The following is a 21,819-nucleotide window of genomic DNA, read 5'->3' as shown; positions in this document are numbered from 1 at the left end:
GTTTCAATGTGCATCCATTTAGCTATAAATGTCTCTAGTTTCTCATTCTCTTTGGCTGAGTAATACTCCATTTTTTAGAAAATCCACATCTTCTTTATCCAGTCTCCAGCTGATGGGCATTTGGGTTGTTTCCAAGTCTCCTCTATTACAAACTGTGTCGCTATAAACATGGGTGCACATATCAGTGTGATATGATTCTTTTAATTCTTTTGGAAAGATGCCCAGCAAAGGGATAGCTGGGTCAAATGGGATCTCTAGTCCTAGTTCTTTGAGGTATCTCCGTATTGATTTCCACAGTGGTAGCTTTTCATTTTCTTAATTTTATCTTTTAGAGAGTAAGAGCTTTTAATTTTGAGAAAATCCAATTTTGTATGTCACCCAGAAATCTTTACCTAACCTTAGATTGCAAATCGTTTTTCCTGTGTGTTTTAGATGTTTTATAGTTTGGGGTATTACATTTAGGTCTCTGACATGTAAGTTGTTGTGGGTGCTGTGAGGTTAAGATTCAAAGTGCATTTTTCCATTTGTCCATTTGTTCCAGTACCTTTCACTGAAATGCAGTCCTTTCTCCACTGAATCACCTTGGCAGTGTCTTCCTTTAAAAATGTTCCTGGCATAAAATGGTTCATAATATCCTCCAATTCTTATCCGTTTGATGTGTGTAGCACTTGTAGTGATATCCCTAATTCCATTCTTGATATTTGTAGCTTGGGTATACTTTTTTTCTGATCAATTTGACTATAGATTTACTAATTTCTTTAGCTTTTCAAAGACCCAGCTTTTAGTGTTGCTGATTTTTCTCTACTGTCTTTAATTGATTTCTGTGCTTACATTTATTTCCTTCCATCTATTTACTTTTTAAACTTTTTCTTCTGTTCCTAGTATCTTTGATCATTGATTTGAGAGCTTCTTTTCTTTATTTTTTAAAAAATTAATTCAATCCATTTTTTATTTAAATCAAGTCTATTTATAGATGATGCATTAAAACAAAAACTGCACAGTAAAAGTAGTATTGTAGCCGGGTGTGGTGGCTCATGCCTGTAATCCCAGCCCTCGGGAGGCTGAGGCAGGAGGATCGCTGTGAGTTCGAGACCAGCCTGGGCTACATAGTGAGACCCTGTCTCAAAATAAACAAAAAAAAGTAGTATTATGTGTGTTTCAATACATGTATACATTATGTAATGCTTAATTTGGGTTAAACTTATCTGCCTTCTCATTTATCATTTCTTTATGGTGAAAGCTTCCAAAATCCTTTCTTCCAGCTTTTTGGAATATACCGTACAGTGTCATTGTCTACACTCACCCTACTCTGCAGTAGCACACCAGGGCTTCTTGTTCCTATCTGTGACACAGAACCCACAGATCAGCCTTTCTCCATCCCTCCCTTCAGCCTCAGTAGCCTCCATTCTACTGTCAAATTTTATGAGGTCAATGTTTTAGATTCCACATATGAGTGAGGTCAGGCAGCAGTTGTTTTTCTATGTCTGGTTTATTATACATAACAAAATGGTGTGCACTTCCACCCATGTTACCACAAATGTCATGATTTCATTTTTTTGGCCGAATAGTATTCCATTATGTATATGTACCACATTTGTATATCTGCTCATCCTTTAGTGGACAGTTAGATTGACTGCATGTCTTGGATATTGTTAATAGTGCTGCAGTAGTAAACTTGGCAGTGCAGGTATGTCTTCAACCTGCTGGTTTCATTTCCTTTGGATATGTACCGCATAGTAGAATTGCTGAATAATATGGTAGCTCTATTTTAGTCTTTTGAGGAGCTCCCACACTGATTTCCATAGTGGCTATACTAATTGCCAAAGTAAGTATTTGAGGTTAGACTTTCTCTTTAGTACTATGTTGGCAACATCTCACAATTTCTGGTATGTTTTCACTTTCATTTAGTCCAGAATATTTTTGAATTTTCTTTACGGCTTTTTCTTTTGCCTATGGGTTGTTTAGAAGTATGTTTAGTATCTTTAGTTATTTTCTATGTGTTTTATCAGTTGTTGATATAATTGGAGGTCTCACTATGTAGTTTAGGCTGGCCTTGAACTCACTATGTAGCCCATGCTGGTCTCAAACTCAAGGAGATCCTCCTGCCTCAGCCTCCTGAGTGCTGGGATTACTGGTATGCGCAATCACACCTGGCTTTTTACTTTTTATTTTAAGACAAGGTCTTGCTAAGTTGCCAAGGGTGGTCTGGAATTTGTGATCCTCCTGTCTTAGCCTCCCAATTACAGGGGTGTGCTACTGTACGTGTTTTTGCCCAGTTCCTTTTATAAGGTGGGAAGTTGAATCCTAGTCTGGTTATTTCAGCAAGGCTGGAAGCAAAAGTTCTCAGCAGTATACATTCTGAATAATATTTCTAGGACAACTTCTATAGCACTTCCTTTTTATGTGAGATATGAGTGTGTGTGCATGTACATACTTATTCAGCCACAGAAAATGTAGTACATGCACTAAAATGTGCATGGCATATGAATATGGAAGGTGGCTACAGCTTCATAAATAGAATCGTATGATCAGTTAGTGGCATAACATGACCCTATCCCAAACGTGTCAACCTTTTCTGATCTCCTTGTCCTGGTATAACTAGCTCCTTCCACCTTGAATGTTTCCTCATGTCATTTCCTGTCTGGAAGCTTTCCAAGTAGCCTCTGGAACCAGCTCCATGGTCACTTCGTCTCTACTTCCCAGCGCCTCTGATAGAACCCGAATCTCCTCCTGGCTCCCATCACCCCTGCCCAAAGCAGGATTTCAGCCAAGGTCATGCTGGATTGTAATTGTCTGATTCTCTGTAGACTCCCTTCTACCAGGAAGCACTTGAAAACGGGGGACTTCTTTTATTTCTTTTTATGTTTCTCCTGTTCCCAGCACAGTATATCTACTATGTAGAACTTTTCAATAAGCAGGTGTTGAATTAGTGGCTCTTTATGTGCTGAAAAAATATTGCTGTTATTCCTCCCCATTTCAGAATCATCTGTTGGTAAAAATGAGCCTTTCTTAATCATTTTACTTTTCTCCTAGTAAATTCCTCATCTACGCCTGTCTGCTGCTCTTCTCTGTGCTGCTGGCCCTTCGTCTGGATGGCATCATTCAGTGGAGTTACTGGGCTGTCTTTGCTCCCATATGGCTGTGGAAGTTAATGGTCATTGTCGGAGCCTCCGTTGGAACTGGAGTCTGGGCACGAAATCCTCAATATCGGTAATACTGCTTTATAAAACCTGCTCTGTCCTGAGAGCAGTACCTTGGTTTTTGTCACTCATAATAAAATAAGGACCATTTCTTTTTGAAATGAAGTTACATAAGAACTGCTTGGGATTTTATAGAACTGTAGTATAAATAAACTGAGGTGTCATCAATGTTTTTAAAAGGAAGATGTTTGATATTGTTTTCCTACAAAAGCAGTGTGATTTCAGTGGTTCAGTACCTAGCCAGCCCACAAATCCCTGTATAATCTCAAACATACCCAAAAAACAGAAATATTACGCCATACTAGACTAAGAGGCATGAAGCTACATGTGCTTGGGAGGGATTCATAGTTCTAGCTGATTGTCACGTATCTGCCTTTCTCCAGTTTGCTTTGGAAGGAAGCGCCACTTGTCCCAGTCTCCTAGTCCTGGGCTTTAGGACTGTTGTAATGTCAGGGAAGTAACTTGGCCAGAACACCAGATGGGTTTGGCAGTAAAGAAAGTTGAGAGCCAGATGCTTAGGGGGAGGGGTGCATGCAGCTTGGCGTTGCTGACCTCTGTGAGCGTTTTTCCCTTCTCTCACGGAAACTATGTTATGGCTGTGTCTAGCCTCATGCACTCATAGGTGGGGCTTTTGGAGCAGGCTGGATCTAAGGTGTGTGATGCTGGGATTAAGTGTGTGTGGTATCAAATTAGTCTCTGATTGGAATTAGCATAGCTCTGGGTGTGGCTGAATTGATTTACTAAGACAAGCCCCACCCTGGATGTGAGTGGCACAGCTCAGAAGGCCTGTAGCCTCCTTGGGATAAAAGGGAAAGGCAGGCTCACAGCTTACTGCCTTCTGCCTGCCTTGAACTGTTTCTCCTCTGTGATAACCCTCTGCCACACCTCCCTGCTTTAGAGCCAGCCAGCTACGGACTGAAACCTCTACAGACTGTGAACCAAATAAACCTTTCCTCCTTTAACTTTGGGTGTCGGGTATTTTGTCTCAGCCTAGTGAAAAGTAACCAAGCCAGACTGGGGCTGCATCAAGGATGGGGGTTGGGGAGAGCTGGAGAACGGGAGCTTTTCTAAACCTTCACCAGGAAGATGGGGCGTGCAGCACTTTAGGCAGGTAGGGAGAATAAAGGGAGCTGCTACTGCTCCTTGTGTAGGAAGAGTGTAGAAGTTGGGGCACTGCAGTTCTTTAAAAAAAATTCTTGGTTATTAACTTTTAAAAGAAATCAAGGTTTAGATCATTTGAAAAATGTATCACATGTGTATCCAGGAATTTTTAAATAGCTACAGGAAGAGCCTTGGCAGATGAGGACCATTCATGTGTAGCTATTTTAAAGTTTGTAGATATTTTTGAAAGATTGATTACCATTGTAGCTATCTATACATCTTTTCTTTTATATTTTTAGGTATCCAGTGCGTGTTCCTCAAAGAATGAAAAGTTAACTAACATTTTAGTTTCCACTATTTGATATTTAGAAGTTATTTCAATGTTTTCTCTGTTGGCTTAAGATTTTTCAAGCAAAGAAAAAAGTGTGTGTGTTTTTAAATGTACCAAATGTACAAATGTGCTCCTTCTAATGTCAACATTAGTGGTGGAGGTCAGGGAATAACCTCTGACTGCATTTGCTCTGTCCCATCCTCAGGACCAACAAGACATATATATCAGAAATGTCATCTGGACAGTATTTTGAATGAACATTGTAGGACTTTCAAATTATAAAATATTATAAATTATAAAATTTGTGACCTTTTAATTTTTCAATAGTTAAATCTATAAAGTGCATGCATGATACTTAAATAGCTAATTGAAATGATTCTGAGAATAGTGTTAATTCATTCTTTTGCCCTTTGTCTTTCATCTGCAGATTTTAATGCATCTTAATGGACTAGAAAGGAAACTAAAAAGATAGTCCTAATTTGATTTGCATTACAAAATATAACCTAACAAATAGCTACCATATCTTCTTGAACATAACTCATACTTGTTCGCAAAGCTAGTTATTTTTATTCTGTTGTATGAAATGCATTTTACATTTTGATACTAGAGATTGAAGCAAGAGCTTTAATACTGAACTACATCCCCATCCCTTTTATTTTTGCGATAGGGTCTTGCTAAATTGACCTGGTTTGAGTAGAACTTCTAATCTTCCAGAGTGTTGGGATTATAGGTGTGCACCACCATGATGGGCTGAAATAAGTAAGAGATGAGGCTCATGGGACATAAGAGGTATTTGTCATCTTAAGAGGTATTTGTCAGTTTTTATCAATAGAAGCAGTGTGAATAATCTGGGAGGTACCTCTTATTTGAGTTAAAGTTATGAGCAAAAGTGTTTAGGTATACATTCTGGGAAATAATGCTTGTGGCTTCTTCTGAGAGTACCCTTAAAAAGGTAAAACATTAAATCTGATGTGGTTATAATGTTTATCTCTTGTCATGTAGTTAGTTCTTTGATGCTTGAAAGATTCTCTATTAGAGATTAGGTTTCCTTTTCTTTTTGTCAAATTTGAAAGTCAAATTCAAAAACTCATCTTAAGTTGGTACTATATTTGCAATGAACTATTTGCTTTTAATGGAGATTCTGAACTGCGGGTATTTTTCTTCTTTTTCTGTCCCTCTTTAGAGCAGAAGGAGAAACATGTGTGGAGTTCAAAGCCATGTTAATTGCTGTGGGCATCCACTTGCTCTTGTTGATGTTTGAAGTTCTGGTCTGTGATAGGATCGAAAGGGGAAGCCATTTCTGGCTTCTGGTCTTCATGCCACTATTCTTTGTTTCCCCGGTATCTGTTGCAGCTTGTGTCTGGGGCTTTCGACATGACAGATCACTAGAGGTAAGATTTTATATACTTAAGGATGTTTTCAAAACAGTTCTTCTAATGTCAGTACCTTGCCCTTTGTTAAGAAGAGATTGTTAATTCAAGATCACGGGGTGTAAGGAAAGAAAGATGATGGAAATTTTTCTTTCTCTTTCTTGACCCAGAACAGTGGCTTTCTCCCAGGTCATCAGCCTTCTGGGGTGTCCTGTCTTTCCCACCTACTTGCAATAGTCAGACACCTCCAGTAGGATAGGCAGAAACACAGATATAATTGCCAGGCTGGGAAGTCTGAAATGTGTAGGGCAGGCAGACAGGCTGGAGACTAAGCAGACTGATACTGCAGTCCTGAGGCACAGTTTCTTCCTCATCAGGAAACATCAGTTTTGACAATTAAAACCTTTAATGGATTGCACGAGGCCCACCCACTTTACCAAGGGTAGGCTTTATTTGAAGTCAGTAAGCAACATATACCTTAGTGTTTGGTTAAATAGCCAGGTACTTTAACCCAGTCAAGTTAATACACAAAACTACCCATCTAAATACCTTAGACCTCACATTCTAGCACCTCAGCTGTTCTCTGGCTGGCTTTTCCTGATATGCCCGTGTCTATTCATTCAGTTAAACATTTGTCAGGTACTTACTGTATGCCAGGCCCTTTTTGCCTAAGAATAGGGGATACACAAATGAATAAAATGGCAGGACTAGTTATAGTAGTAACGAAAATAATTGCAGGTAATATTTATGGTACATGTACTTGTGTACCAGGCATTGGCATGGGCACTTGTGAAGTAGGTGTCATTTCCCAGAGAGGGGAGTGTGTTCGGGGCCACTCAGGAAGGGGCAGAGCCGAGATTCCATCTCAGTCAGGCTGACTGCAGGGCCCATGCAAGCTGTGGCCCAGTGCTGTGTGCCGACGGGTTGAGGAGAGAAGTGGAGGCTCTGTAGTCATCCCCCCTTATTCCGTATTTGCATTCCACAATTTCAGTTACCTGTGGTCAACTGTGGCCTGAAGATGGGATTTAGTACAGTAAGATGTTTTGGGAGAAAAACCACATTTCACATTGCTTTTATTATAGTAACTATTAGAATCCTTCTATTTTATTAGTTATTATTGTTAATCTCTTAGTATGCATTTTATAATTTAAACTTTACCATAGGTGTATATGTATTGGACACAAAGCAGGATGAATATGCAGTGTGGTACTAAGTGCAGTCTCGGGCATCTGTTAGGAGTCTTGAAACATGCCTGCCGATAAGGGGGACCACTGTAGATGCCTTGGGCAAGAAGAGTTTAGGAAGGAGCTAGTTGTGGTGGCTTATGTCTGCAATCTCAGCTACTAGGGAGGCTGAGACAGTAGAATTGTGATCTTGAAGCTGGCCTCAGTAACTCAAGACCCCATTTCAAAAAAAATTAATAAAAAATGGATGGGAATGTAGCTCAATAGCAGAGTGCTTGTCTACCATGTGCAAGGCCCTGGGTTCAGTGTCCAGCACAAAAAGAAAAGGATAGAATAGAATGGTGGAAGGAACCTCCTGTTGGAAGGGAACATAGGAGCCAGAAGGTGAGCCTGGACCCCAGGTATAGGTTTTGGTGATGGAACAAGGCCCTCTAGGACCCAGAGGGAGCAGGACTTGGGGCACTAGGAAGGGCTTGGCCTGGTGGTCACCTCTCTGGCCCAGGTAGCAAGCCATGCCATTGGGTTGGAGTACTTCCTTTCCCTGCCTACTTTCACTTTCCCTGCCTAAACAGCCTGGCAATTTCTCTTCCACTCTGCTCCCTTCTGGCTGCTTGCTGGGAACGGCTGAAGAAAGTCACGTGGACTCAGCCACCAAGGTTTATGAGTCTTCAGCTTCAGCCAGACTGCAGTAATGGGCCCCCACAGAGTGAACACTGTTTTAGAGGTTAGAGTGGGGAAAACCTTATTCGTTTGAGGAATAAAGCACAGATATGCATATAGTCTATTACCTACAAAATATCCGTGGTATTAAAATGTCACCAGGGGTACAATTAGAAGCAAATATCTCTCAAGGCTTTTGGGGGAGCAGTGATGGAAGCAAGGTTGAGCAGCACTGTGCTGGCCTTCCTTGTGCCTGTGCATCCTACTCATCTATCCGCAGGGCCCATGGTGCCCCAGACCATTTATAGTCTCTCAGAGACCTGCCTGCTGTCCACCCTTGCTCTTTGCATGTTGTCCCCTAGGCATTTGCTCTAGAACTTACCACACTTGGCCTAGCAACTTTTCTGTCCCTCCTCTGAAAGAGAAAAGCAAACAGCTGCAGCCACAAGCCTCTCTCAATCCTTTTCTCTGTTGTCGTGATTTCTCCTTTCTCCTCCCATTCACAGAACAGCTCCTCAAAAACGGGCTATTTCACCCCCACCACCTTATCTCATACTGCTGGGTCTCTGCCCAGCCCCCTGCTCCTGGGGTTCCAACATGAGAGCCCCAGGCCAAGTCCAGTAGGCCCTTTGCAGTCTACATCCTTTTGGACCATTGAATACCCGGGAGCCCCAGACACTGTCGAGCATCTCTTGATGTGACTGGCATAGTCCTCATTTCTGGTCTTTTGACCCTCTGGCCTCTTCCATCTTCAGCTTGTTGACCGAGTTTCTCCTCCTCTGCTCTGTACAATTTGCTGTAAGCTCATAGCATTCTAATTTGGGGACATCTCTCTTCACTGTTCTTACCTGCTTGGAGTGATCTCGCTGACACTCCTGCTTCCACTTCCCCTCACATACTGTTGCCTCCTAAATTCCTACTCCAGCCTCACATTTCTTTACTACCTCCAGACCCCTTATCCAGCTTCACCCCAGTCTGCTCATCCTCTTGGTTATATCCACCATTCTACTTAGTCATCTGCACTTTTCTACTCTGTGCTTCTGTTGCCTAGTATGTTATTCCTATTACCTGAGCAAATGGAGTAAAACTGAGCTTTAAAAAATCACAACAGGGCTGGGAATGTAGCTCAGAGGTGCAGGGCCTGACAAGCACAATGCCCTGAGTTTAATTTGCAGTATAAAAAGAAAAAAAAATCATGACAAAAGCTTACATTAAAAACAATCATGAAAAATCAAAACATTTCTAATGGGTCCCACTTGCTCCAGTGTTTCTCAGTGGAGGAGGGAGGTGTGTTGTTGGTATTCCAGATGGGAACCGTTTGGTTGAGCCAGTGTCCTATGCTTTGCACGACGTGTATCGCTGACCCTTGTGCCTTAAGTACTCATGGTGGTGCTGTCCTGCAGGTCTCTCTGATATCTGAAAGTGCTCCCCCATGTTTCTTAGCCAGTCTTGTCCCTAGGAGCAGCATTGGTGGGTTGAGGAGTATCCATAGAGTTACCTGAAAGCTCTTAGACAGGGGTGAAGAAGGAAGTTTTAAAAACCTATGAGACTCTGGTGTGAAAAACTATAATAGTACACAAGATCCTAATGGGATAATTAAGAGTGTGATATAGGAAGAAAAGGGCTAAAGGTGTAGGGAAAGTGGGAAGGGTAGGGGCAAGGAAATAAGGGAAAAGAAAAAAAATATGAGAAAATGAAAAAATGGAAATAAAGAGTTTGTTAATGGGGAGGGGAGGAGGGGGTGAAAGGAGGGCAGAGACAAGGGGAAAAAATGAGACTCAAGACCTGTCATGTGAAGGTACGGGATCCCAGTAATGAATGTAAATGTATTGTAGACCTAGATTGTACCAATAAACTCAATAAAAAGGAAAAAAAAAACCTATGAGAATATGGAACTTGGTTTCTTGGAAAGCAGGAGCCTACACCAGCGCTCAGACTGCATCAGGCAGGAGTTGCAGAAAGTTAGTCTTTCGCACATTCACGCCCCTGGCCTTCCCACCCACAGGAAGAAACAACATGATGGAGCTGAGCTCCTGTAGATTTGTGCTACCAAAGGAAGAGAGTGTACAGCAGCAAGGGGGTGGCTGGGTGCAGGCTCGCACAGAGCTGTAAACCACCAGGGTCTGCTGGTGGAGCCTGCATTGGGACAAAAAGAGGTAGGGGACTTCAGGTGCGCCAAGGCATAGAGGCAGGAAAGACCCGTCAGCCACATGGACTCCAGGGAAGCTCAGATCTTCCTGCAGTGGAGGTAGGGGGCCATGTGGATACTGGGAGAAGGGAGCCTCCACACAGGAGTGGGGCTGAACAGAATCACCTCAGTGGCCTCTTAGGGCACAGTGATAGTGGACGCTTGGAGGAAAACACTGGTATGTGACATCCGTTGGGGCATCATTCCAACTACTAGCTCAGGATAGTTTCCTGTGCATTAGTAGGTTACACCATGTCCCCCTTCAATGACACCGTATCTTTAAGAAGCTGAGTTCTCAGCAGTTGCTGTGATTAAAGATAGTACTGTGGAGAAACGCAGGTGCAAAACAGCGAATGAGAATGGAAGTACCTTATCTAATTCCAGGTTTGAGACATTGGGTGCAATCTGGCACACATACCTCATTAAGAATTTGTTATGGTTTTGAAAGAATGATACTTTTTTTTTCTCACAGTATTGGGGGTTGAACCCAAGGCCTTCACACTGAGCTATATCCCTATTCCTTTTTATTTCTTTTTTATTGTTATTAATTCTTATTTTGACACAGGGTTTAGCTAAATCCCCTAGATTGGGCTTGAACTTGTAATCTTCCTGCCTCAGCCTCCCAGGGGCCTGGGATTATAGGCATGCACTACCACACCGTGCGAAAATAATATTTATCTTGTGACTTAGTGATTCATATTTCCAATTGGCTCAGTGTGGAAAGACTAAGTTTAGACCTAATTACTTAAATCAATAGAAATATTAGGTATTTGTTTCAGCCCAGAAGTCTGTGGAAGATTTATTTGCTCACCAAATGGCTGCTGGACTGCGAACTTGGAGAAGCTGTAGGACAGGTCACAGATTTTCATTCGGTAGACAAGGACAAGGACTGTCACAGAAGGAAGAGCAGCCTGGGAGCTTTGGAAGGAGAGAGCCGTCCAGGCTAGCGGCAGGGACTCTAGTGGCAGGGACGCTAGTCGGGAGTCTGTGGAAGTAGCCGGCAGAGGCTGAAAATAGGGAAGGCCTACCTGGGCCGCTGTGATGGGCACAGAGAGTGGGTGGGGATTCACGAGAAGTTGGGATGGGGGAGTGCACTCATGTGGTGACTGAACATGAGATTGCGGGGCAGTGAACGGAGGGTGCTTCCTGGTTTCATGCCCTAGGAAATCAGGCTGCTGCGGTGCCTTCGAGTGAAAGGAAGGAGAGGAGCAGGGAATAACAAGCTCACTTGGGGACAGACTTCACTCAGGGTGCCTCTGGGAAAGCCAAGTGGTGCCTGCACCCCCGAGTGAGGTGTGCAGCAGGAAGCCTGGCTTGGAGACAGATTCGAAAACCGACCACTGGACAACATGGGAAGCTATGACAGGGCCAGGGAGTGAGGGGATGAGTGGAGCAGAGTGTTTTTTTCCATGTACATTTTTCTAGTAGGGAGAGAAGACAGATTTGGGGGGGCCGTGGGAAGTATCACTATTTAAGGAGAGGTAAAGGAGCCTCAGAAGGAGTCATCAGATCATTCGAAGGACACCGAGATGCTGTGGTGACATCCTTGAAGCGCATGCTACAGGGATGCCCAGGAGGATACAAGTGTTCTGCTGCCTGCTGGCTTGGGTGACCTTGATGAAAGCAGTGTCCTAGTGGGGTGGAAGGGTAGATAAGGCAGTAGGGGCTCACATAGCTGCTTGTGTCTCACACAGGTGACAGTAGAGAAAGAGCTAAGATTATGAGAGGTACAGGCCATGGGATGGGTGGGCTTATTTGGATTTGAGGGTTTTTTGTTTTGTTTTGTTTTTTGGGTTTCTTTGGTACCAGGGATCAAACTCGGGTCCTTGTGAGGCAGGTGGCAGAACCACTGAGCTAAATCCCCAGCCCCAAGGTTTTTTGTTTTTAATGAGTAATAGTTCACTTGTTTGCTTTAGAAGGATCAGTGGTGCAGGTGGAGTTCAAAATGCAGTGAAGAATCTCAAATTGAGAGCCTTCAAGGAGCCAAAAAGGAAGAAGTGGGGTGTGGGGCCGAGTCCTAGTTATGAGACAAAGGAAGTAAAGTGTACAGTGGTGACAAATAAGTGATTGTTGGTAGGGGCAGGAAGGAGGCTGGGAGGACATCCACTGCCAATTGCCTCTTCTCAGTACACCTGGAAACAGGGCCATCTGCCATCGGCATCAGCTCTCAGGCATCCAGCTCCAAAAAGGATGGGGCAGCCACTAAGCAGAGGGATGAGACGGGAGAGCAGGGCATGTTTCTTCTTAGCAAAGCGCTGCTGTGCTCTTCCAGAGCTGAAAATCAGTAATTTCCACTGTACTGTAATTCAAGTTTGTGTTACGATTCTCATTGCCATTGAATGCATTAACCAGATAACTGCAGTATTGAGTGCCTCTGACTTTAAAAACTGATTCTTCTCTTCATTTTCAGTTAGAAATCCTGTGTTCTGTCAACATTCTCCAGTTTATCTTCATTGCCTTAAGACTGGACAAGATCATCCACTGGCCCTGGCTTGTATGTAACTCAAAATTTCTTTTATTACAAAAGTAATTAATGTACATTCTAAGAAACTTGGAAAACATGGAAAAGCATATGTAGTAGACTGATAATCACCCATATTCCCATTCTTGGAGATAATATGGTTACTGTGTTTTATTATATAAATAGTTGGGATTATACTACATATAAATTTTTGTATCCTGCTTTTTAAATCTTAACCTATAAGTATTTATGTCAGTATAATATTTCTGTAAACATGTCTTTTAAAATGTAATCAATGCAAAGTATTCTTTATTTGAAATTATCAAACCATCCCCTTATTTCTGAATATTTCAGTTGCTGCCACTATTTGCAATTTAAAACATGCTGCAAAATTTAAGATTTTATATTTTTTAATTGACAGAGTAATTTTAAATATGGGTGTGTGTGTGTGTGTGTGTGTGTGTGTGTGTGTGTGTGTGTGTGTATAATGGGTATGGTGTGACGTTCCAATACATGTTTACAATGTGTAAGGATCATGTCAGGGTAACTGATATATCTGTTACCTCAGACATTTATTGTTTTGTGTTGAGAAGAAACTTTCAAAATCCTCTCTGATAGCTATTTTGAAATATTCAATTATTTATTGTCAATCATATGCTATAAACATTAGTGTTTCCTCTCATTCAACTTGCAATGTATATTTTTATTCATAAATGTCATTGTGTGATTTTTTATTGTTCTCTTAGGAAAGACTCTAGAAATTATATTATTGGGCTAAAGGGTAGGAATTTGTTGAGATTTTTAAATATGTATACTGTGTGGTAATTTGCTTTTCAAAAAATCTGTACCAGTCTACACTCTTGCTAGATGTGGAGTCATAAATTATGTCTTTTAACTGTGGCTTCAGCTAGTAAGTATTTGGTTAAAATTGACTATGGATGGAGGGGGTAAGGAGCAAAGGGTGTATAGAAAAACGGTAAGCTACAAATTAGAGAATACAATATTGTTTCAGTGAGTGAATGCATAGGAAGAAGGTTGGGAATAAAAGAAGAGCTATACTGCCTGTGGGACCATGCCAGTATTTTTGTTTCGGTTTTTCTTACTGCTTGATGTGTACTTTTACATGCAGACATTCTTTGTATTAAGTAGATTTTACTTCTTTGAAAAAAATGAAAATATTCATTTGAGAGAAAGGAAGAAAATAAGGGAGCACAGATTTCAAAATTTAAAGTCGCAATTAGATTTATCACTTATGTCCAGAATGCTTAATAAAATATTCTTAATCAAAAATATTGTTCAGACACACATCCTGTGTCTTCAAAATACTGTATGTGAAAATGGTAATTGGGTTCAAAACTCCTTCTGTTGAAACATGGAAGAAACAGATCTGGACAAGACTACTTTTTATCATAAGTACGATCAGGAAAAAAAGATTAGGAACTTTGAATGTTTTCTATGGTTAGGAGAGTGATTTTTTTTTCTTCTGAATCCTGTGTGAAGCCCAGTGAATGAGGTGGTCTAATTGCTTCCTATAATGAATAAGACAGAGCAAATGAGGATGTTAAGATAACTATCATCCCACCCATGAAAGGGACTCCAATAAATGAATCCCATCACAGATGTACTTTAAAAGGAGGCGGGCACACAACACATAGACTTTTTAGCACAACATACAGTTGAGAATTCCAAGCTAGTCAGGAGAATTAAAAATCATGTACGTATATCAACTCAAATCAAACATCAAAAGCTAAAACGTAAAACTGTAGAACTGTTAGAAGAAAGCACAGGACAAAATTTAAGGGGCCCACAGTTAAAAATGGCATTAATAATATGGCCTTTAAAAGAAAGAAATCATAAATTCAGATGTCATAAAATTAAACCAAAGTGAAAGAAAAGAAACAAACTAGAGAAAATTATTTATCAAGTACTTAGCAAAACTTGTACTTACACTGAAAATATACAAATAATTGAATGTTTTGTTTTTGTTTTTGTGGAACTGGGGATTGAACCCAGGAGTCATCATATTGACCTACATCCCCAGCCCTTTTTATATTAATTCATTAATTAATTTAATTTTGAAACAGAGTCTCCCTAAGTTGCCAAGGCTGGACTTGAACTTGCTTCTCCTACTGCCTTGGCCTCTGAGCGTGCTGGTGTTACACACATATGCCATCATGCCCAGCCCAAAAAATTCTTAACACAAAATAAGAAAATAAAACAATTTAAAAATTGGTAAAAGACTTTAAAAGACAGTTCACAAAGAGGATTTACAAATGCACAGGAAAAGATGCTCAACATTATTACCCATCAGGGAAAGGCCAAATAAAACTATGGTGTGGTCCTGCCCTGCCATTTTCAGGATGGCAAAACAAAACACTGGCAACTCCAAGAGTGGGACTGTCACAGAGAAACTGGGACACTCCTTCATTAGTGCCAAAAGGGCAGGACAGGTTAGGCACTCAGGTACAAAGTTCGGTGATTTCTTATAATTAAACATGCACATACCATGTGGTATAGCAGTCGTGCTCCTGGGTACCTAACTTAGAAATGAAAACACGAAGCCTCACAAAAAGCCAGATACAAATTTTAGTCACCTCAACTGCGATACCTGAGAGCTGGAAGCCGACCTCAGTGAGGGTGAGGTGAACGCATGGCTCATCTGTACGGTGGAATGCCACAGCACTACAAGGGAACAACCTGGGGCTGCATGGAACAGTCGGGGGAACCGCAGGGACATTACAGAGGGAAGCTAGTCCCAGGTTACTGTCTGTGTAACCCCACTGGGGCAACCTCCTAAGGACAAAAGGACAGAGACAGAACAGATCCATGGTTGTCAGGTATTATGGGGGCATGCTGATGGTCTGACAACGACAGGACAGCACGAAGGACTTTTACAAGGTGACAGAACTCCGTGTGCTTTTGTAGCCATGCCAGTGTACACATGTTAGAACTCACAGAACTGTACACCCAAAGCAGTCTATTGTACTGCGTGATCATTCATAAAAGAGAAAGGGACCAGAGAGAAAGAGTGCCAGGGGACAGGGCAGCAGGGAGAAATGAAGGAAGGGAGGCTGGCTAGGTGGTGGCCCCCAGGCTTACCCTGTGGTCTTGTGAGTGAGTGAGACGAAGTCCTTCTGTTGCCACAGCCACGCACTCAGGATGCGCCTTGGTGTGTCAGCCTTGGAGTAGCATGACATAGCCAGGTTCACTAAGCTGAAGTTTCTGGGGAATAGAGTCCCAAATACCTGAGTCAAGTAGCTCCAGCAGATTGCAGAGCAGGCCTGTGAAGACAGTGTGTGAGGGAAAGAGGATGTGTGTGGGCACAGGGTGCTGGTACCATGCTGAAGCCTCTGGCACCAGTGCGAGTGGCAGCCGTGGGGAGAGCCTGCTCGAGTGGGAGTGAGTATGTGAGGAAGTGACTAAGCAAGAGGACCTCAGGAACGCAGAGCTGTGGCTGAGATGCCAGCTGTCTCTGAAGGAGGAAGACTGATGACTGCCCTCAAGGCAGCCCTGTGCATGGTGGGACTGCCAGGCTTTCCTGGAAAGCCCAGCCAGCCAGTGACTGGGCTGACATCTCTAAGACATTTCCACCCTGCTCTGCCCCGCAGGTGGTGTGCGTCCCTCTGTGGATCCTCATGTCCTTCCTGTGCCTGGTGGTCCTCTATTACATCGTGTGGTCCGTCTTGTTCCTGCGCTCTATGGACGTGATTGCAGAACAGCGAAGGACTCACATCACCATGGCACTGAGCTGGATGACCATTGTGGTGCCACTGCTGACTTTTGAGGTACGGTTCTCTGCAAGAAACCTGTTCAGCCCCCAGCCCAGCCTTCCCTGCAGCAGCATCGTGTATCCCTCCTCAGGCAGTGGAGGCACTGGGCATCACAATGTACTCTGTGGGAGAGGAGAACTGGGACAGAGGTGCTGCACAGGGTGTTGGCTGGGAACAGTGTGCTCTTCAGCCATGCTGGCTACACGGGCTGATTATTGGCTCCCCAAGAGGGGCCTTCCGTGTCCGTGATCTCGTAGTGAAGTACAGTAGAGAATTCCACAGTGGGCACTGGACACCTTAGAATGAGCACGAGGAGGAGTGCCACATACATCTCACCTGGTTCTCTCCCCGCAGAAGGACAGAGCCCTATCCTGTCCTGACATGACTTGCTCTCCTGAGACCTAACACACAGGGCCACCGACAGGTGCCGCATCCATGGGAACCTTACTCTGTCTTTTTCCCCAGATTCTACTGGTTCACAAACTGGATGGCCACAATGCTTTCTCTTGCATTCCCATCTTTGTTCCGCTGTGGCTCTCATTGATCACGCTGATGGCAACTACATTCGGACAGAAGGGTGGAAACCACTGTATGTATTCAGCATCTCAGAAGTCCTGGGCATGTGTGTGTGTGTGTGTGTGTGTGTGTGCTTGCACGCACGTGTATTGCATATGTGTATGCATGCGTGTGTATCTGCACACGTGTGTGTCCATACTCTGAAAAGATGAGTCCCAGAGCGCAAGAGGAAGGAGCGAGACCTGCCAAGGGCCTCCATTTTCCTTGGCTGGCCCCTCATGCATCTCTCGTCTGATGCAAACAGGCAGAATACCACCTCTCTGGGCTCCTGTTTCCAACACTGCAAAATAGGGCTCAAATAACCTTCTCACAGGGCTAAGTAAGGTAGATGGAAAATCCACATCTTCCACCAGAACCCAGGAGGTAGACCCCTTTTTGTTCCCCTTTGCCCCACCCACGCCCCCATGTCAGTCTTCCCTATACCGGGTCTTACCAGTTGTACCTGGCTGAGGCCCTCTACATCTCCACTTGCGTGCCATGGCACACAGTATAGAAATCATCTCTGCGGAGGGTCCCTGCCTCATGGGGCTGGGAGCTTGGCTGCGCGGAAGCCAGAAGGGCCTAGGTTTCCTTCTGAAAGCCTGGGGGTTGTGTCCAGACCTCAGCCCAGGCTGATTTTGCTTCTTTTGTCCTGAAAGAGCCAGTACAAAGCTGAGTCCCCTATCTCTGTCTCTGTCTCTCTGTCTCTGTCTCTCTGTCTCTGTCTCTCTGTCTCTGTCTCTCTCTCTGTCTCTCTTTCTCTGTCTCTCTCTCACACACACACACACGGACACACCACACACACATGCACACACAGAGACAAAGAGGGAGAAGAAACCTTGGGAGGTGGCTTTGAGGAAGGCCCATGAGCTCAGGCTGCATTTTTCCCTGGGCCTACTGGTGCCTACCCCTGCCCAGATTCCACAGGGTGACAGAAATCCTTTGGTGGAAATGCTCTCTGTCATCCATGGCTGGCTTCATCCTGGGCCTGGGAGATTAAGGAAAGGAAGCTTGGCCGGGGCACCCCAGATTTTGAGGATCACTGGAGAAGAGGATCTCACATTGGGGTACCCATGAAAGTCCCTGGAGGGCCAGGTAGCATGGTACTCTGCTCCCAAGAGTGTGCCACTGTTTCTGGTTTGAGTGGCCTGGACTGTGCCTGACCTTCTCATCCCCCACAGGACCCTACGCATGCTGTCACTGACATTCTGGGACCCCACTATCACCACCCCAGACCTGGGGGTCTTCATTCATTCTTCCCCTTCATGTGCATGCAGCCCTGCTCCATCCTCATTTCTGGGGAAGCCAGCTAATGTGTTAACTCCTGCCAGTAGGAGTTCTTGTTCCTGAAAGACAGACAACAGGAAAGGTGGAGACCATCACATTTTTTTAATTAATTGTATTGGTACATTTAATGTATACAATATAATGACATTCATTGTTGAAAATGTGTACCTTTACATAATCAACCTTGGTTCTTATTTTTTCCCCATAACCCTTCCCTCCCTTCAACCGCTCTGTCCCTCCCTATCTGCAAATACTTTGTTTCCATTATTATTTTTAATTTTCTCTTGTTAATTCCATTCCCTTCTTTCCTTTCCCCTTCCCCTCCCATTTCCTCTTCCTCTTTGTTCTTTTCTTCCTATTTCACATTATCTATTATACCTTTTAGTCCTTATTTACATTTTTAATTTCTCACACTAGAGAAACTATTCTGTATTTATACAAGTGTGTCCTGTTTATATCACTTAAGAGTAATGCCTCAATGTACATTCATTTAGCTATAAATGTCTCTAATTTCTCATTTTTTGTGGCAGAGTAGTACTCCATTTTATTTTTTTAAAAACACATTTTCTTTAATCTCCCATTGATGGGCAATTGGGCTGCTTCCAAGTTTTAGCTGTTACAAATTGTGCTTCTATAAACATGGATGCACATATATCGCTGTGGTATAATTCTTTAGGGAATTCAGCAGGGGAATAGCTAAGTCAAGTGGGACTTCCAATCCTAGTTCTTTGAGGCATCTCCATATTTATTTCCACAGTGGTTGTACCAGTCTGTACTCCCACCAGTAGTGGAGCAGCGTTCTTCTTCCCGCAGCCCAGCCAGCATTTGTTGTTTTTTGATTTCTTGATAGCAGCCATTCTTTGTGGGGTGAGGTGGAATCTCAGTGTTGTTTTCATCTGCATCTCTGCGTTGAACATTTTTTCGTATGTTTATTTGCTTTTCCTCTTTGTCTGAGAACATTTTTGGATTGTGTCTTTAAATTGAGAGGTCTGATTTTTTTTAAGTTCTTTATATAGTCTAGATAGTAGCCCTTTGTCTGAGGAACAGCTGGTGAAAAATTTTTCCCACATCGTGGGTTGTCTTTTCACACTGTTACTGGTTTCTCTTGCTGTGCAGAAGCTTTTTAATAAGAAGAGATCTCACTTGTTGATTCTTTGTGCTAGCTCACGGGCAACTGGGGTTTTGTTCATAAAATCTTTTCCTACACCAGTGTCTTCAAGGGTTTGACCTAACCTCTCTTCCAGACAGTTTAGTGTTTCTGTTTTAATATTTAGAACTTTAATCCACTTGGATATTAGTTTAGTGCATGGTGAAAGATAGGGGTCTAGTTTTAATCTTTGGCAAGTTGAAACCCAGGAATGTTCTTGTTTTTCAGGGTGGTTTGGTATTCGCAAAGACTTCTGCCAGTTTCTGCTTGAGATCTTCCCATTTTTGAGAGAATATGGAAACATCTCATACGATCTCCACCATGAAGATACTGAAGAAACAGAAGAGACGCCTGTTCCGGAACCTCCTAAAATTGCTCCCATGTTTCGCAAGAAGGCCAGGGTGGTTGTCACCCAGAGCCCTGGAAAGTATGTCCTCCCGCCTCCAAAACTAAATATCGAAATGCCAGACTAAAGGGCCCTGGTGGAGCTGAGCACAGGTGCCTGGGACGAACATCCTCCCTGCTTCCTCTGCACCTCCTTTACCGCAGACTGGAATGGAGCTGGCCCTCCAGGGACATCCCTCTCCTATGCTGATTGCATTCAGTTCTGATCAGCTGCCCACCACAGGACACAGGTGGCTGGTGATTGGTGATTGGTGGCGTGTGCAGAGAGAGATGCCAGGGGGTGGGGTATGTGAAAGAGGGAGGAATCTGATTGCTCCAGGGTGAGTACCTGTAGTGTGGTACCCAATCAGCGATGGCTGCTCCAGAGGCTTGCAGAAGAAGAGTCTGTCAATGGGGCAGCTTTCCCAAGTGCTAAAATCCCTATCAGAAGAGTTACTGGAAGACATGCTCTTCAGAGGGCTGCACCCTAGTCCAGCTCTGAGCTGTCCTGCTGCCTGCAGCCTGCCGGGACTGATACTAGATCTGAGCACACCTGGTGTGCAGACCCAGCACAGCCATGCATTTCCTGTCCCTCCTCTGCAGGGGTTTCCCTCTGAGCATGATGGGCACAGGTTTTCATGGCCTCGTCCCTGAGCCCTTTCCCATGGAGTGAATGACTCCATGCCTGTATAGTATTTATACAAATATTTTAGCATTGTAATATACGATCTCAATCCTAGTTCTGTACAGTATACTCTTAAAGTATTTTTTTACAAGCTTGCCCTGGAGACGGAAGTGTTCTGTTATGGAAATAGAAGTGAGTGGCATTCCTACCTGGCCACAGAGAGTGAAGACCCTCTTGAAACATGGCCATTTGTGCCCAGACTTTAGTGGCTGCTCCTACCAGCACAGCCATGACATGCAAAAATGTATGTGCTCCCCTATCGCACAGGGAGCATTGGCCAGCAGAAACCTAGCAAGTGCTGCCTAAGGCTGGGACACTGGAGAAGGTGGCCAAGTGCAGAAAGCCTGGAGGAGCAGTGAGACTGCCCTCAAGGAGAGCGAGGGGCACCTGGCCGTGCTGGCCCTGTGACCATGGTACATCAGGCTCTGCCACTACAGCTCATCCTGGTCCTACAAGTCAATAGCCTCTACCCTGGAATTGAGTTGGTCATTTTCCAGAGGATCAAAAGGAACACTGACCTTCTGATCCCAGTGGCCAAGGCAGGCTTTTGAGTGACCAGCTGCTCATTGGCCTCAGTTGGAAAGAAATAACATCCACCTCCTTCCTGCCCCTGCCCCTGCCCCTGGCAGTGGCCTCCAACAATGCCAGTCTCTTTCAGGGGAAGGGGGACAGAACGTTGCAGCACTTCTGCTCAATGTGTAAAAACTGTAGCTAAGTCCACTATTTTTGCTGCCTGTAGTTGTCCAATAAACTGATTCCTCATTTTACATGTGCACAGTGTGTGCCTTGTTTTAGATGTGCCCAGGTAACCTGACTTGCTCTCAGCCAGCCTTCAGGACAACGAATCCCTCACCGAGGGAAAACACCGCGAGCTCACAGATGGTAAGCGCTTGTCTTTCACATCCTACAAGTGGCTAGGTGACACCACTCTGCCCTTGTCTTAGTGAGGGAGGCTTTCTGCATTGATCCTTGGGCGCCAGAACCAGCTCACAACTGAAATTGCCACTGTAGAGGTCCTGAGATTCTTTCGGGTACCGTGAGCAGCTGAGGACCACTTAGCCCCCAAACGCTCCGTGCTTCTCTGGCTCATCCCAGCTGTCCTACGGCCCAGTGGGAACTTCACTCAGAGGCCCCTCTGCTTGTGGATGGCAGCCACTGACAGCCCACAGGCTGCTGTTGTTGAAGATTCCCTGTAGGTGGCCACAGGCCACAGATGGGTCTTGTTTGAGCTCAGTGTATTTCAGACTTGCTGATACAGGAGATGCCTTGTTAGGTACCCACAGTGGCTATGACATTGCCACCAGGGGCCTCTCTCCCCCTGTATGTCCCCTCCCCTTCACTCTACAGCCCTGTGGAACAGGTGCCTATGATCTTCTCCCTATCGGGAAGTGGAGGCCCAGAGAAGGAAAGGAAGGAGCCCTAAGTTACAATCTAGGGTCTCGCTATCTGCTTGTAGCTCCCCAGCTCTTACGCTCTGTGCCCAAGGCCCTCAAGCC

General features: G+C 44.0%; 1 protein-coding gene across 1 annotated transcript; it reads left to right on the top strand.

The window, feature by feature from the left end:
- Positions 1–3,025: 3,025 nt before the first annotated feature.
- Positions 3,026–21,069, top strand: Tmem185a (transmembrane protein 185A; the record flags this gene model as incomplete). The annotated part of the gene is made up of 6 exons (XM_010603898.2): positions 3,026–3,210; positions 5,816–6,023; positions 12,445–12,528; positions 16,104–16,280; positions 16,731–16,854; positions 19,483–21,069. Coding segments are annotated over 6 exons (1,023 nt in total), but the record flags the coding sequence as incomplete, so codon positions are not given.
- Positions 21,070–21,819: the final 750 nt, after the last annotated feature.

Source organism: Fukomys damarensis, unplaced genomic scaffold, assembly GCF_012274545.1.
Source record: "Fukomys damarensis isolate Sample0158 unplaced genomic scaffold, DMR_v1.0_HiC HiC_scaffold_39, whole genome shotgun sequence".
In the NCBI taxonomy this organism is placed as follows: Eukaryota; Metazoa; Chordata; class Mammalia; order Rodentia; family Bathyergidae; genus Fukomys; species Fukomys damarensis.
Note: the sequence above shows the minus strand (reverse complement) of the source record. Positions and strands in the feature narration are given on the sequence as shown.